General features: G+C 29.9%; 1 protein-coding gene across 2 annotated transcripts in view; it reads right to left on the reverse strand.

Annotated features, from left to right (window-relative positions):
* Positions 1-17,261, reverse strand: part of NOVA1 (NOVA alternative splicing regulator 1) — a 149,525-nt gene that overhangs the window by 24,474 nt on the left and 107,790 nt on the right. For both annotated transcript variants that reach the window (XM_045802635.2, XM_045802636.2), the window contains 2 exons: positions 12,406-12,572; positions 2,197-2,268 (listed from right to left, as the gene is read on the reverse strand). In XM_045802635.2, coding sequence (XP_045658591.1) covers positions 2,197-2,268; positions 12,406-12,572 — 239 coding nt within the window. The remainder of the gene's footprint in view (positions 1-2,196; positions 2,269-12,405; positions 12,573-17,261) is intronic.

Below are 17,261 nucleotides of genomic sequence, written 5' to 3' on the forward strand. Positions count from 1 at the left end.
TTTAACACCAGAGGGTATCATATTAGCTGTAACACATAAAAATAATTTTCTTATAGGTTTAAAATTCATTTTAATTATGGAGACTTTAAGATGATCATATTAGAACTCATTTTTCTATCTTGGTTACCCTTACAGATCTAAGCTAATATAGTGTGAATTTGAATTCATTGGGAAATACTGAGGGAATAAAATGATCACAAACTATTAATAACATAAGGATGGACGATGACTACAATTCCTTTAATAAATTTAAGAATCTTGTTTTGTTCTTCTTGTAGATCTTGCCTCATGTTATCCAGGAGATATTATGCTTGTTTGTATAAAAACAGAAGAAACCAGAATATAAGTAAAATATACTTAACGAATATAACTGAGTATAGTGGACAAAGTACAAAACCACAACGAATTGTTATTTCAAATATTAGAAAAAGAATTGGCAAAGGTGGATATGGTAACATACACAGAGGGTAAAAATATTAGTAGACTTCAATGTATAAACTAGCCTTTTTAAGAAATCATTTAATAATATTCACATGTTCATATAAAATAAATAAAAGAAAATACAAATCTAACTTCAAAGACAAAATTACTGAGATAGTTTTTCTTTCCAGATTCAGGATTTTTTACATTGTTTGTTGGGAAAAATCATTAGTTTTGTTTTTGTTGCTGCTGCACTCATTTGTCTTGTTTTTGTTTGGAAAGTAAAGAATGGTAAAGTACAAGAGAAATACTTAAAAAATAAAGTTAGTGTTGTCTCAATAGTTTTCTATATCATGTAATTAAAGTTTACTTAGGAGATAAGGTATATAGAGTGAACTTCATGCATTAATATTACAAGCTTTCTTTTCACTTTATGTCATACTATTTCCTTCAAAGAGAAGTGCTGGGATTCATCACTAGAGATATATGTAGTATTTTAACGAATTTATGGGGACTAAAATGTGAGTATTATAAAGTACTTTTGTCTAAAGGGAATGCTACTGCATAAAATGAAAATCCATCTCCTACTATACAATAACATAGCACCTTATTTTAATTTTGTTTCCAGTTATTATTTTAACATTTTCCTGAGGTTGCAAAAGTATTAGACTCGATAAATAAGCAAAATAATTCTGACCGCCTTATATTACATTACATGCAAAAGGCACATTTAATATAGTTAGCAAATATGGTTCAAAGTTAATAATTTATTGGTCAAGTATATGAAAAATATATTAAAAAGATAAGCTTTTGTTTAATAATGGAATAATCCCATAAGGCCTTGTATTAGTGAAAAAGTAGAAATATTAAAGAAAATAACATCTCTCACCTAAATGAAGCTCAACTCAGACAGAATGAAAATGTGTTTAATCATTTTAATGAATATATTTTCAACATTTGTCAAGTACAGTATGGCTCTGAATTACATAAAATATTTCAGATGATTTACTTAAATGTGCCAAAAATAACTACATATTTGAAAAATGACCTACAAATATTCAGTACCCAAACAATCATCAAATCAGACTAATATATTTCTAATGTCAAAGTCTGCCACTCCACCAAAGAAAATGGTTGTATTAAATCAGACCATTTCCTAAGTTGTAAAACAGAATAAAACAGTTTGTATTAAATTAGACCATTTCCTAAGTTGTAAAACAGAAATTTATTTCTGTAAAACAGAAATAAAATTATCACAAACACCAATTTTCAGTTACTTTTAGATCACTAGAAATACTTCTCATTGAAAGTTGAAAATTATTTACATATTAAGGCATGTCTGAAATAAAAAACAAATGAAAATGCATTCACTTTTAAAGATATACCTTTGCTCAATAGGTCATATTTATACAATTTTTTACATATATGATATTCTTAACTTATATACCAATAATCCTAGGAAGAACCAATAATGGAGATTATAAACAGTGACTCAATAAATAACCCGCAGAGCTCCATAAAGTCATAATTTTAAGGGAAAAATCCAAAATTCGAGTAGTCTACCATCTGAATATATTTTTTTTGTTATCTAAAGTTAAAAAATGCATATAAATTTTCAGGAATAATCGATATTTCTTTCTCAGGTTATTTGGAATCTGATCATGGTGTACATATGTGAATGAACGAATACATCCTTAACCCACCATTATCTTTTTCTCCAGTGTGCAGGCAATCACCCGTGAAAAGTATGGTGTAGATGACAGGATGATACTGTACCTGATTAGCTCTGGAGGTGGTCATGGGATCAGATGGAGAGGACTTGGTGGTAGTTGGGGAAGATGGCAATGTCTGGGAACAAAGCAGTTCAGGAGCAAATCAACCTTTAAAAGCCTTAAACTGATTATTTAAATAAAACAAAATAAAATAAAATGTAATATAACGAGAACAAAATCCTATGAACAAATTTTTCTCCTACTCATTCAAATTTAATGGAATTTAAGATCAATTAAGTAACTAATGCATGTAAATATGCATGCATAAGCATGTAAAAATAAATTCATGACTTGAAATCATGATGGTGACTGATAAAAATTCACATGAGTATTAAAGGTATCCTGACCATATTCATGAATAGTAGTCTCTTTTCTTTCCCTCTTGTTTGCTTAGGGGAAAAGAGATGTCAAACAAAAAATTCAAGAAATTCAATGAGTAAAACTGAAAGAGTCATCTTCCTATCAATGAATACAGTCGGGGATTGGAAGAAGTGGTGAAATGAAGTTTACTTTGGCATAAAAGCATCCACCTACTTAATCTGTTGAACATCACCAACAAGTTGATTCCACATGAATTTAGGGATCCATACTTAAAAGCAACTAAATTTGCAGTTCTGAGTTCTTAAATCACATTATCTCCTAAAATATTAATTTTTAACAAATTTAGAGCCCGTCTGAAAATGTAAACATTAACCTCATATTAATAAACAAGTAACTAATAGCATTTTAATAAATTGCCATATATTTTTATCATTTATGTTAACAACTAAAATTTTAATATAGACGTATTGTAGCAATATCAGCCTGTGTTGAAAATAAGCACAAAAATATTAGGAATATTTATTGTTCACTTCATTCCAAAATGCTTCTACGTACTGTATATAAAATATGCTGTGTGAGATCATAATATACTTTTGAACAATCCATTAATATAATTTAAAAACTCCTCAAGTCTAGTAGAATAACCTTGAAGTATAAGATATTAAACCTTTTTCTTTTTTAAAAAAATATATTTTCACTTAGCAAATAGCATTGCTTAAGTAGCACCCTCAATATATAATATTTCCGAATAGGTGAAATGGGGAAGTTTTATAGTATATACGCAATTCTATGTGGCCATTTTGTTTTATACTAATAAATACACAGCAAAATTACTCAGATATGAGCAAAAGCATAACTTTAAAGGTTCAGCAGTGTCAGGAAAAGCAGATAAAATTACTTAATAAATCGCATTTCTTCATTTGAGATTTCAAAAGTTCTGATTTGGGTAGAACAAAGCAGTTAAGCATAAAAGAAAGGTTAGGAAATTCACAGGCTTCTACTTAACTTACTGTTCTCCAGTAACAAATTAAGATTGGTTCTAACATCAAATCATGTTATAAATAGTCCACTCCTCAAGTAATTCCTGGCTCTTCTAAGTTAAAACCTAAAATACTTTGAGGAAAACTAGACTTAATGTTGAGCTATACCAAGGTTTTTGTTAAAGCATATTTAAAAAGGGGACAGGAGCAACATTCAGAAGTAAAACTTCATAAAAGGAGAAACAAAATCTTCAAATCCTTCGTTTTCTATTTTCACTCTTTGTAATAAATTCCCATCATTTCTCCAGAGAGACTTTCATTTTTCAGTTATTAAAAATTGCTCTAATATTTTCTTTTCATGCAATTCTATGCTGGAACATATGTTACTGACTTCATGCTACTATGTGATGAATAGTAAAGATTTTATTTTCCCACCTCTGGTTATGACTGTTATGACAGAGAATTCCTGTGAGTAGTTAACATACATTCAAAAATCTGTTCTGTACTTATCTCAGATTATGAGCTTGCTGACGAAACAGATATGATATAAATCTAAAGGTCATTTCTCCCCAAATAGGTTAGAATTTAAGTTCATTAACCTACAGAAACACTAAGTATGTGCTGGGTTCTCGTGTTTCCAACAGGGTAAAATCAACCTGAAGTACTGTAGGTTCACTAGGGTATCCACCTTGCCCTGGATATGAATTCTCAGTAAGGTACTGAAACACTGCAAAGAATGATGTGGAAAAAGTAGTAATATCAAGTGACTCACAATTTGTAGTCACATAGGTTAATACTATCTTCAGTCAATTTATTCGATCCCTTTCTTTTTGCTTGGCATATGTATGAACTATTGGACATGTATTATTAGTAACTATTACAACTCATAGTCATCAACATTGTCCTTAATAATTCTAATGCTATTTATTTCTCACAGAAACAAAAAACAATTAACTTTAAACTTCAGGGAAAATATTAATGTGTTTAAATCATTAAAAATGTGCTTATTAAACATCTTAGTCTGATAAGAAATTAGAATTTTAATATTTCAAATAAACTGGTGAAAATTATATAAATTTGGGCTTCAGGGATAAGATTATCAAAATAGCACAGTAAATTGTCTCTAAGTATATTTTCTTCATTTAAATTCCTAAAATAATGAGCACGTAATGAAATAAACACATGATGAGTTTTGTAGCCATTATTCATATAGACGCTTAAAACACAAAATGTTTCCTCCCTTTACCAACTTAACCTATAACAATAAAAAGATTCCAGAAAGTTTTCGTTTTTGTTGATTTTTTTAAAGTACTAGCTACAAAAAACTGTTCTAACAAACAGATAAATGTAAATATATTAAAATAATGCCTTTAATTTAAAATGTTTATTAATTAGATTAATGAAACAGCTGTGATAGTTTTCTTAACAACAGAAATAGAACCAGAGAATCCATAAGAAATATTTCAATGTGCAACATAAGTGTATGATATGTTTCTTTCCCTATATTTTATAAACAAAACATTCACTCCTACTTACTACACAGATTTAAAATTTGGTGGTTTCAAGTTAAAAATCATTTAGTAAAATTTCTGTAACACATCATGAAGATGCAACTAACTGAGTATCCACATAAACAACAGTATATTAAAATATTTATTATAAAAAACATAAACAAAGGACATTCTCCTCTAAAAATGCTTTCTTCACATTTATGAAATAGTGATTGTGAAGGACGTTTTTTAGCACAATTTTATCTTTCAAATGGAAAAGTATAATATGCTTTTATTTACACGAATTTACTAGCTGTTTAAGAATTCTGCTTTAAAGATTGAAGACTGAATTACTTAATGCAGGAAAATTTAAAGTATTTTACAATTTCAAAATAGTGGATCCTTTGAAAGAGTTTTAAAATATTCATGATTTAACAATAGACATTTAGTTAAATGTAGATATTACTAGGCTTCTGGGAATAAGAACTAAAAAGTAATTACAAATTGTAAAATGCATTCTTGTTAACGAGCGACACTTTTGCTGGACCAGAAAATATTACTATAAATAAACTCCGTAATATATGCAGTTACCTCCAAGCAAATCTACAGTAACAGACTGTCAAGAACCTCTGATATTTATAGGTATGGTGAGAACAGCAATGAAAAACAAATCTCAATTGTAATTCAAAATCTACTACTAGCTGAGTAATATTACTCAAGTAATCACCTTCCCAAACCGTGTTTCGAGTTCTGTTAAATAAATCTGTATAGTGCTCTACCAAAAAAAAAAAAAAAAAAAAAAAAAAGATAAAATATGTGAATATGTAATTGTCATCTTTGGTTTTTCATTGTGACAAGTATCCTCCCCTTCTTCCAATGTCTGAACTATCTGGAACCCCTCAGCACTAATATAAACTCATGTTGTCCAATTTACACAGGTCTTTCAGAATTTATTCTTATTCCATAGCTTATTTTCCTCATAGTTGCTATTCTGCACCTTTATCCTTTTCTTCAATCATTCAATCCCATGTATTTTATCTACCTTTCAACTGATAGTCTTTATTACCTGAAAGAAATCATGATTTTTCAGAATGAATTTTCTTACTTACTACAGTTGACTACATTTGAACTTTTTCCATTTTCCAAACCATTTTTTCCCTCCATCTTCCTATTGTTTTCATTATAGACAAAACTGTATACTCAGACCTCCCACCTTTCATAGGTTAGGACCTTAACACCCTAAATATTAACTTTCCACCACTCCTGAGGCATATTGTCCCCTCACAGTAATCTCGTCTCTAATTTCTCTGCCTTTTCAAGCTCCTTTTTATTCTTTAACACAAGCCATTCCCTCTGGAGTAGCAGGAGTTACGTGAGCTTCCCTTATCTAACTTGTATTTTACTGCTTTGTATATCCAAAACTCCAAATCAGCATTTCTACCCTTCATACCATTTTTTTTTTCTTTACCTAACTGGCCTGTTTACTTTTAGGAAATCATATTAGTAGGAAGTAATGACTTTGCTCTCACCATGTGATTAACACTAGCTTTTAAATCTCCAATAATTTCTTATTTAAAAAATTATTCTTGTATTTTTCTCTGGGTATTTGATCTTTTTTAGCATCTTTCCTTAAACTTTCCCTCCTTATTTTATTACAGGGAGTATTACTGATTTCCCTTTTACCCTTATGATAATAAAGAGCACTAAGAACCAGGTATAGTTCTACTCAGTTAATACAATATCCTTATTAAATAGATCATTATTACTAGTCCTATGTTATAGGTAAAGAAGTTGAGGTACAGAGAAGCAAAACAACTCACTCAAAGGTACATAGCTGGTCAATTAAAGAGCCAGGAATTGAACCTGGAGCAGTGCTGCTCCAGATCCTATGACTTAACCACTATACTATAATGCCTCTGACTTACTTTTTCTGGTAACTGCTTCTGTATCTCATTTTTTGCTTCTCTTTTTCCCCTCTCCTACTATGAAGATGGTAAGTGAAATTATCGCCTTGAATGTAATTAAGGACCTATATTTTCAGTTTTACATTCTCACCTGTACTTCTATAAAAGACTACTTCAAGAGAAAAGCATACTACTTACAACTTATTCAATTTGTCTGCAACACATAAAAATATTATATCAAACAGGTGCCTAACTAAAATTCACTCATTGCTTTCTAGGCTTCACCATTCTGCTTGGCTCAAAACCATATATAATCATTTTTATTTTCTCACCATTTTGGAACTAGAACAAGTCAGTCTCAAAGCCTTACAGATTTTACTTCGAAATATCTTTCAACTTCAGGAATTTGTCTCAACTTCACTACCAAAAGAGATTAGGTGTTTGTCATCTTCTTAAAATATTGCCTAGTCTCTTAACTTTACCCGGACCCAAGACATTCTATTTTAAATGAGGTTCTCTTCTTGTATAAACTTATTCCAGATACTGAAAAGTCCCCAAAGAGAGAAATCTATTGGATTTCATTTTATCAGCATTGTCCAAAATTGGAGGCCAGATAGCCCAGTGTTAAGATCAATTACCAGTTACATTTCCTTAGGTAAGTTACTCAATTCCTTTAAACATCAGCTTCCATAAGTATAACATGGATTCTGTACTCTTTCCTTGCTTCATAGGTTTTTGTGAAGATACATAAAATGCGATAATACATGTAAAGTGCATAGCACAATGGCTGGCACAGAAACAGAATAAACACCATAGATAGCACTATTATTTTACTGATCCTTCATTCTTGACCACCAAACCTTTATTTATTTTTCCTGACAAAGTTTAACATTCCTTAGATTGGTGTTACATGAAAGACGTTTAGAAAATATTATCTTACAAACCTTCAAACCTAAAGATCTGCATAGTAGATCACTCAGCTAATTGTCATAGTTCTCTTCTTCTACCAATAGTTGTACCTACAAGCACCCTGAGTCGGTCTGGATTCTTAGCACAAAAGAGAACAAAATGCAGAGGTGCCTCCTTTCGTCCTAACTTTCCAGAGAAATTAAAAGAGCTCTTTGGGGAAATATTAGGAAGTATCCATAGTCTATAGAATGCCTCTTGGCCAGATACCCAAGGCTCTCTATTATCTGGTCCCATCCTATCTATCTAACATTAATTTCCTCTAAACTCCAATCCAAATGTTCCATTTCTATTATGAGAGTCTTCTTACTATTCAATTATTATATCTTTCTCCTCAAATCCATTATTGTTTCACATGCCTAAAATAAGTTTTTTTTCTTTCTTCTCCTCTAATTAGGAAATTCCTATATAATCTTCAAGGCCCGGTTCAAACCTTCACCCTATTCTATAAGACCACATGTCACTCCAGCCTACATTTCTTTCACATGCCTCTGAACTTTTATAGTACACTGTTTATATTGTAGTTTTGGTATATAATACAGTTTGACATTTTTATAAATTATTTTAATCATTTATGATCTCTCCCAAACTATTTTGAGAGAGCAAGGGCTATAATTTAATATATCTTGCAATTCAGTAAGAAGGAATTCAATAAATTCATGACAGTATGGATGAATAATGAACATATTATGTGCTATTTTTGCCAATTTTTCATGACAGTAGTAAAATTCTTTGACTAAGTTAAGATTTCTGATATGTTCATTTGATTTTTTTAAATATAAGAGAATGCTCTAAATGCCTATAACCACTTTGCTCTTAATGTGGCTTTTCTTAAAAATACATTTGAGCCAAAAGGAAAAAAAAAAACTGATGAAAATCTGTAAGAGACAAAAGTTAACAAATGCTAACTATATTACTGATTTGCGGTTTCCATCTTGTTTTAGCTTTTACTGTATTGACTCATTATGTACAGACAACCATATTTAGAGAAGGCTTTGAGGGATTTAAAAGAAGAAAAGTTTCAATAATCCTAGGAGGGGAAAATAGTATCAAGTTCAAAATATAAAAAGGTGGAAATGGATAAATGTGTACTAAATAATCTGGGCTAAAGATGTGTTCCAGGAAGGTGTTCAGAACTACAAACAGGGTTTAAATTGTTTGAATATCACTGACTGTCTCTGCTATTTGTGTGTCCTGAAAATAAGTAGTATGTTCTATGTTGTAATAAGTATGTTTAACTTTGGTTTATTGGCTTGTACTCCATATCAGTTTCTTAGTATACTGACTTGTAAAATAAGCACAATGGTATTAGGTACTTCATAATAATTATAATAACCTTAATAAAACTAATTAGGGTTATGGAACACAGGCTACAATATTTTGATTATTTGATTCCTGTTAATTATTATTACTATTATCATTTGAATATATAAAGTACTGGAATCCCTCTATTGGCAAATAAATATTTTTTAAAATAAAACAATAACAACAAAAAGCATTTGAGAGGGAACAACATCTAATATCTGAAGTTGGAGGTAAGGCTGTGTCATGCTAGATTTCATCATTCCACTATATGAAAGACCTGCAAGACCAGTTTGCACTATTTTCCTAAAAACTATATTTGTTTGGGCACTCATTCAGTCAATAAGGGGGGGTTTCACTTGGGCAGAATGTTCCAGTTCACGCAATTCAGTTACCAACTGTATCTAGATTACATAATTCAAAATATAATATTTTGTTAAAAGTCCATAATATATGGTTTGAAAATATAACTTTTAAAGCAACTTTTATTTGTTTAGAACTAACTTTGATTTCCTATTTTAAGTCCAAGTTACATAAAAATTGTACATTTTTAGGAAGTAAGACCTTAAAATTATCAACCATAAAAAAACAACAGACATGAAGTAATAAACATTAAGAAAATCTATAATTTCATATTTAACATGAATTCATTTCTATGCAGAAGTTATATTTTCTAGCTCTCTCATTTTTCAAAATCTTAATTTTATTCTTTGCACAAATTAATTAAAAGAAAATTCTAAAAAGATGTTTTAAAGAAATTGTCTTTAAAATTAACTTCAGGACTAAAGAAAGCCCTAAGCAGAGATAATTGTTATCAGTTAAAGGGAAGAGCACCATTTAAAAGAAATCTTACTGTGATTCTATGTATTATAATCTACAACATATATATATATCATATGAAATGTTTTTATATATTCTAGAGCAATTTATTTTAAACATATTATTTTATAATGGATAGCCAGCTTTTTTATAGAATTGTGGTCATTTAAATTTATATGCTTGCCTTACTGTTTGGAAAACAACCCAACAAAAAATCTTACATTGTTAAAATAGGAAACTTAGAACAAAAAACTGTTGATCTATAATATCTTGGAAATATTTTCAATCTTTTTTCCAGATTTTTCACGTAAAGTTTTCAATTTTTACATTTACAAAGAAAGGGTTTAAGGGCTAAATATATTGCTCTACTAGATTTAGTGTACTTGTTTGATAATGTTTTTAAGTGATACTCTAATTGCATACATTATTGATTACATGAAAATATTAAAAATCAACAATAATTTTAATTCCATCAATATCTAAAAGGTTTACAAATGAATGCAAATACACAAAAGTCAATCAATCACTGTTTTTTTTTAACACTTATCTTGAATTTAAATAACGTTAACTGAACAAGGCAAGTAAAAATAAACCAAACATTTTCAAATTCTGGTTTTCATCAATCTATACTGGTACTAGATATATGGTAGCCTTCAAATTTCATATTGCATAGAGAAAATCAGAATTTTAACAATATTTATATTCCATTTTTTGATGGTGCTACCTATTATTATAAAATAATAAATAATAATTCATATCATTGTCCTAAATGTACCACCAGTGATATGATACTACTCAAACTACATTGTATATTTTACTTTTTAAAAAATCAAGATGTTCACTCTTATCTCTAAATGTTTGAAGTTTTCTCACAGAAGTTATAAAAGAAAAGAGAGAAGTAATAGGCTGGAGTAAGGTAGAAAGTCAATAAATCCTACAGTTTAGTGCCAATTTTGTAAATTCTCAGCCCCAGGTTATTTTAACCCAGAGGTCTTTAACTAAACTCATAGTTTTAGAATCTGACCACCTCTAGAGTCCTGGGGTCAGTTTTAAAAATATTCCTTGTATTCATTTAGCATAGAAAAACTAAACATTTCAAAACTATAAATGGCTGTGAAGAATAAAAAAAACTATTGATGTTTAGAGCTCTAAAATATTTACATTCTGCCATGCATAAATTAAAAGATACTTCCTTGAAAAGTTGTGAAGGGTATACAAATTGAACTATTTTGACAGTGACAAAGAGTATAAAATGAATGATTTTATATGGAATAACAGCTACCTGATATAAACATGGAAAAAAATTTTAATGGTAATTAATAGAAAATTGAATGTTAGCCTGTAATTTGAAAATATATTACCTAATTATTAATTCCTATGTTTGTATATCATTAGTCAGGCTTATTTTTATCTATATATTGGTAAAATTATAATATGTTCATAACACTGTTTAGTATAAAATTTTTTTCTCAATTCAGAAACATGAAATTAATAAGATTTTGAGCTACGTTTCAAATTTATTACAATGAACATAAAATTCTGTAAATTAAATATTCTCTGAATTAAAGAATAATACACTTCTTTTGAAGGCATAGTCTATTATAATATGATCACAAATTAAGTAGCTAATTATAAAAGGGCAAATGCAGAAACAATAATCATGATCATAAGGTATCAAAAAAATTTGAGAATTTAAGAGTTTATGGGGAAGAATTCACCTAATTTAACATTAAAGAATGTCATTTTTCTCCTACATCATGTCAGCCATTATTCAACCTTAAAAACTCACATTGTCTTTTATCAAGTAAAATTTTTGTTACAGAAAATCTCACACGTTAAAAATGAACATTGGCCCTTCATGACATATATATAAATACTACATGTTATACAGAACATAATAGCTGTTTTGTAACAAGGGACTATTTGCTAAGTACAAAAATTTACTTATACATATTTGATTATAAAAGAATGTTGAATATAACAAATTAACAAAACAGAAGTTTATATGCATAATAACTCTACTAAAGACTACAAATATTACTAAAAATATGGTATTTAAATTTTGAGGATATAGTTTCATTTCAATTTTTATACTTCATTTAAAAATTGAATGTAATTTTAAATAGATTAAATTCCTAAAAAATAATCGAATTTGTGCCTATAAATTTTTTAAAAGGCAATCACAAAAGAAACGAGCCACATAATTGCTCCTCAGTGTAACACTAAAAATTGAGATAGTCAGTCAATCAATAAATCAACTGATCAATCTAAGGAAGAGACTCTGATAGTCTTTAAGTAAATAAAGTGACAACTTTGTTATGTATTAAGTATCAAAAGAAAAACTTTATATGCTAAGACATTAAAGCTTCTTTATAAGGAATTCATACTATGCTGTGGATATTTCTCTTTGATTTCCCAACTAAACACTCACTTGTTTGATGCGATCTGGATTAACGGTGGTCTGGGGTTGTAGAATGCTGACTGGTTCTGTCTTGGCCACATTTTGGGGCATTTCTCGAATTTTTTCTGCAATGAATCCATGAACTGCATTCAGTGCTTCAACTGTTCCCTGGATCAAGCATACTCGTTCAGTAGTACCTGTGGATAAAAGATTAATTTTCAGAAAACTTTCCTTCTTATATTTTTTCTCAAAAAAGCTATGAAAAACTATGATATAGTAAGGATAATAAAATAACGTAAAACGTGGAGCTATTAACTAGAAATGTTCATTTGAACCAAACAGAATGAATACATACATAAATGTTCCTTTCTACCATTTTTTAACTCATTCTTTTTTAATTGTCTCAAAAAGGGCCTTGGGTTTCCAGCAGAGACAGAGATCTTAAGACATTCTGAGCACATCATTCATTCATTGACATAAGAAATACTTGCTGAGCACTTATAAAAGGACTTAGGGTTAAAAACTGATAACACATAGATGGAGATCAATGGACCCAGCTTTCAGAGAGGACCTCTTAAGGGTGAAAAACTAATCTAACATCAGGCCAGACAATTATATAATTTTATGATATGAAAAATAATGGACATACTTATATGGATGGCACACATGGATGATTTAGAGTGATAAGAGCATTTATATTGGGGGGTAGAGGAGGTCTTGGAAAGTTTACGTAGTACGTAAATTTCTTCATCTCTACTATCCTCTATTCACTTACCCCACTCTTCTAATTGTAGCAACAACACTACCTGATACTTTATATTTGTTTATTTTTAACTTTTTCACTAGAATGCAAGTTCTCACAGGATAGTAGATCAGCTTGTTTTGTTTCGTGTTGTAGCTTCCCCAAAGTCTTTAACAGTCCCTAGTCCATAACATGTGCACGATAAATATTTATTAGATAAATGAGTCAACCCTGCCTTTTTTATATAGCTTTAAAAATAACACAGAATATCAGAGTTAAGAACAAAATTTTAAAATCGTTATGGGGTGCCAGGGTGGCTCAGTCAGTGAAGCATCCAACTTGATTTTGGCTAAGGTCATGATCTCAGGGTCATTGGATCAAGTCCCATGTCAGGCTCCATGCTCAGTGTGGAGTCTGCCTGTCCCTTTCCCTCTCTCTCTCAAATAAATAAATTAATAAAATCTTTAAAAAATAGTTTATGAAATTTGAAATTTATGGATAATTGATAGATTAATTATAGTGTTCATTTTACATCTAGTAAATAAACTATAGATATATGTGAGACATGACTAAAATGAAATTGGTTGGGTTTAATACACAGGTCCTATAACTTATTTTATATGTTCTAGATAAACTTTAAAGCAAAAAAAAAAAAAAAGATTAGAATTCAGACTATTCTGAGCCTCATTACAGCAGCTTGGTATTAAATTCAACATCCCAACACAACACATAAACTTACTTCTCAGAAGTATTTCTTTACTAAACAGTAATCAAAAAAATGAAAAGAATGATTATTTTTAAATTTATAAAATACTTGTTTTTTAATTAATATGAAAACTCCCAAGTACTTAACACATTTCTTTTTGATACTACAGTTTAAAAATTCTAAGCCACTCTATAAAATATTTTTAAAGTACATTTGGAAGGACAAATTTGAGAAGCTACAAACATTAAAAAATCATAAGGAGTTTATAGTGCTTTAAGGATTAACTGCCTCAATAAACCATTTTTCTAGCAGTTTAGAATTTTTAAAAGAACAGTAAAAGATTATCATTCTTACTTCTACAAAAAAAGACTTAGATCACAAGAATTTAAAGAGTAATATTATATGGATACACCTAAATTCAATCTTCATATTTTAAACAATGAAGATTCGAGTCATGACATGAAAAACTAAGTTTCTTAAGTTGTACAAAACATTTCAGTAGAGAGCAAGTATGTCTTTCATTTGTAAAGATGAAGAGAATCTGAAAAATATAATGTGAATTTGAAGGTTTAATATTTCCTGTTTCTCCTAATCAGCTTTTCTTCATCCTTGTCTACCTAGATGTATCTCTGTGGTTCTTGGGTAAAATGATCTAGTTTATAGGGATACTCTAGGAAAGTCTTTACAAGGTTGTATTAATTGTCCAATAAATGACTAGAAAGTATAGTCTGTTAGACTATCAGAAAGTATACTGATCAATGTAGCTCATACAATATGTTCTCATCTAAGTCAGGAGAAAAAAAATAAAACAAATCGGATTACATTCTTGCTTTTGGAGACAAGTACAGAGTGCTCTTTTGGGGATGCCAAAACAGGAAAAGAAATCAGCTCAACCTCAATAGGGATTCTGAAAAAACAACAACATGACACTAAGTAACTGAAGAGATTATATAATCCATGTTGCTTTTAAAATTCTAATTTAATACATAAGACATATCATGTCAGACAATACAGTAACCCCAACAGAGTGACAGCACTCTTCAGAGTGTATAGACCAACAGGTAGTAAATGGAAATCACTGAGCCATAAAGAAATATGATTGTCTAAAACTGAATTTCATATAGCATATAGGAGATAATCTGGAGATAGTTTATAGGTTCAAACTTGCAGTATGTATTCTTTGAGAATTAAATTATATCACTAGCATTAGTACTACTACAAAAGGAAAAAAAAAGGAAAAAAGGAGACTGTACATCCACCAATGGTAATTGCTGCAATCCTCAGAAGAGATGCTGTCAAATTCTTCTACTAACTCTAATGGCCTTTTCACTCAGATAACACAAAACTATAATTTTTAGGAGAAAGTCACAAAGAGAGAAAACTGTCAGGTATATGACCAAACTGTGTAACAAAAATGCACCTATAAATCATAAAAGTTGCTGTTTTTGTCATTTTAAAGGCTTTTAGGCTCCATTAGTGTCTAAACTGCCAGTTATTTATCATTTTATTTGTTTAGCAGCAGCATTTACTTCTCTTTGCAATAGACTAGCAACAAAAGCTGAAAAACAATTACATAAAAGTATATGCCCACATTTTTTATAATGTAAAGATACAGATGTATAAGACACATTAATTTAAAAATGCACTTTTGAGGAAGAAATTAGAAAAACTCTAACAAGTAGGGTCAACGTCAAATATAGGCAGTGAAACTTAAAATGGTTTCAGTTTTGATGTTACATACAGTATCATATATTGAAAATGCATGCTTCTAAAATTAGGTACAATTATCACACAGATTCTATAGCAAAATTCTGATAGAAATTTAATAAAATATATTCACTCTGTGCTACTGTAACCTTGAATAAGTCACTTAGACTGTTCCTGCTCCTACCTGAGGTATTCTAATCACTTAAGCAGTGGAATCTATTCCTTCTTACCTACCAAGTTTGTCATTTCTCCATGTATTGGAGTTCTTTCTTACATCATAATTTTTCCTTTTCTATTCGATCATTTCCATCACAGAAGTATGTTACAATTTATTCAATTTTTAAAGACCCCTCCCTTATGACAGCATTAAAAAATTACCCTTTGGCAAAGTAAATGAAATAACTGATTTAGGCAAAGATCATCAAATCGTAGGATGAAAAGTTAATGGGTAATTTTCAATGGAAACATAAGGCAGTCACCAATTGACTTAACTGATCACCATTAGCATAAGTAAGAATGCGAAAGTTAACCATGTGCCTCTTGATGTGATGAGATATGACACACAGGGCACTGATTATGAAGTATGTTTCCTAAAGTAGATGAAGCTAAGCCTAATCAAACATTTACACATTACAGTTTACCAATAATATTGAAAACAGAAAAATAAATGAAATGACACTATGAGGAAGCCAAGATACAAATCAAGAATGTAAGACAGTCTACAGGCCAATTGATCTAGCTTCATCAATAAAAGAGGGACTGTTTCTAGACTAGAAGAACTCTAAGAGATATAATGATCAAATGTAAAATAGAATTTGACTGGATCTAGAATCAAAAAACTTTTAAACAATTGTGGCAATTGTATGATAAGAACTAGGTATTAGATAGTATCAAGGAATTACTATTAATTTTAACAGGTGTGATTATGGCACCAGGTTGTGTAAAAAATGCTATTTTTTTCCTTTTTTTAAAGATGCATATTGAAATATATACAGCTAAAATGACTGCGATTCACTTCAAAATATTTCTGCAGCAACAAAAAAAATTAGTAAATAACATACATCAACAGAAATCTTGATATTGCTGATATATGTGAAGGGTATAAAGGGGTTCACTGTACAATTCTTTTATTGTATGTCTGAAATTTCAAAATATAAGAAGACATTTCAAAGGCTTCCTTGGCCTCATTACCTCTCTCTCCAGTTACAGCTCAATCTCCTTATCCTTCAAAACTCCTTCAGTGAATTATATATATATACATATATATATAATTTCTTTCTACTTCTTCACTACTTCCTTTTTTCTTGAATCTACTCCAATATGCCCTTCATCCCTCACTCCATGCAAACCATTCATCACAGCTGTACCTGGGTAAATCCGATCCTCATGTCTTTATGTTGTTTGACCCATCGGCAGCATTTGACACAGTTGACCATTTGGTTCTAAAAACTTTTCACTTAGCTTTCAGGATATCACATACTCCTGGTCCTCATTTTATTCAATTCATTCATTCATTTGACAAAAATCTCTTAAGTCCCTCCTAAATGTGAGGTACTATACTAGAAATGGAGTGACCAGACAAACCCTCCTGTTTTCATGGAGTTCATATTCTAGTTCATGTAGATACTATACATAAAACAAATAAAATACATAAAGAGAATACAAAATGAATTCATGTTATGGAGAAAATCTGGGAACAAAAACAGCATGAGCAAAGATAAAAATTCAAGT

The sequence above is a fragment of the Ursus americanus genome, chromosome 35 (assembly GCF_024610735.1).
Source record: "Ursus americanus isolate L20-20 chromosome 35, mUrsAme1.1.p, whole genome shotgun sequence".
NCBI classification, from domain to species: Eukaryota; Metazoa; Chordata; class Mammalia; order Carnivora; family Ursidae; genus Ursus; species Ursus americanus.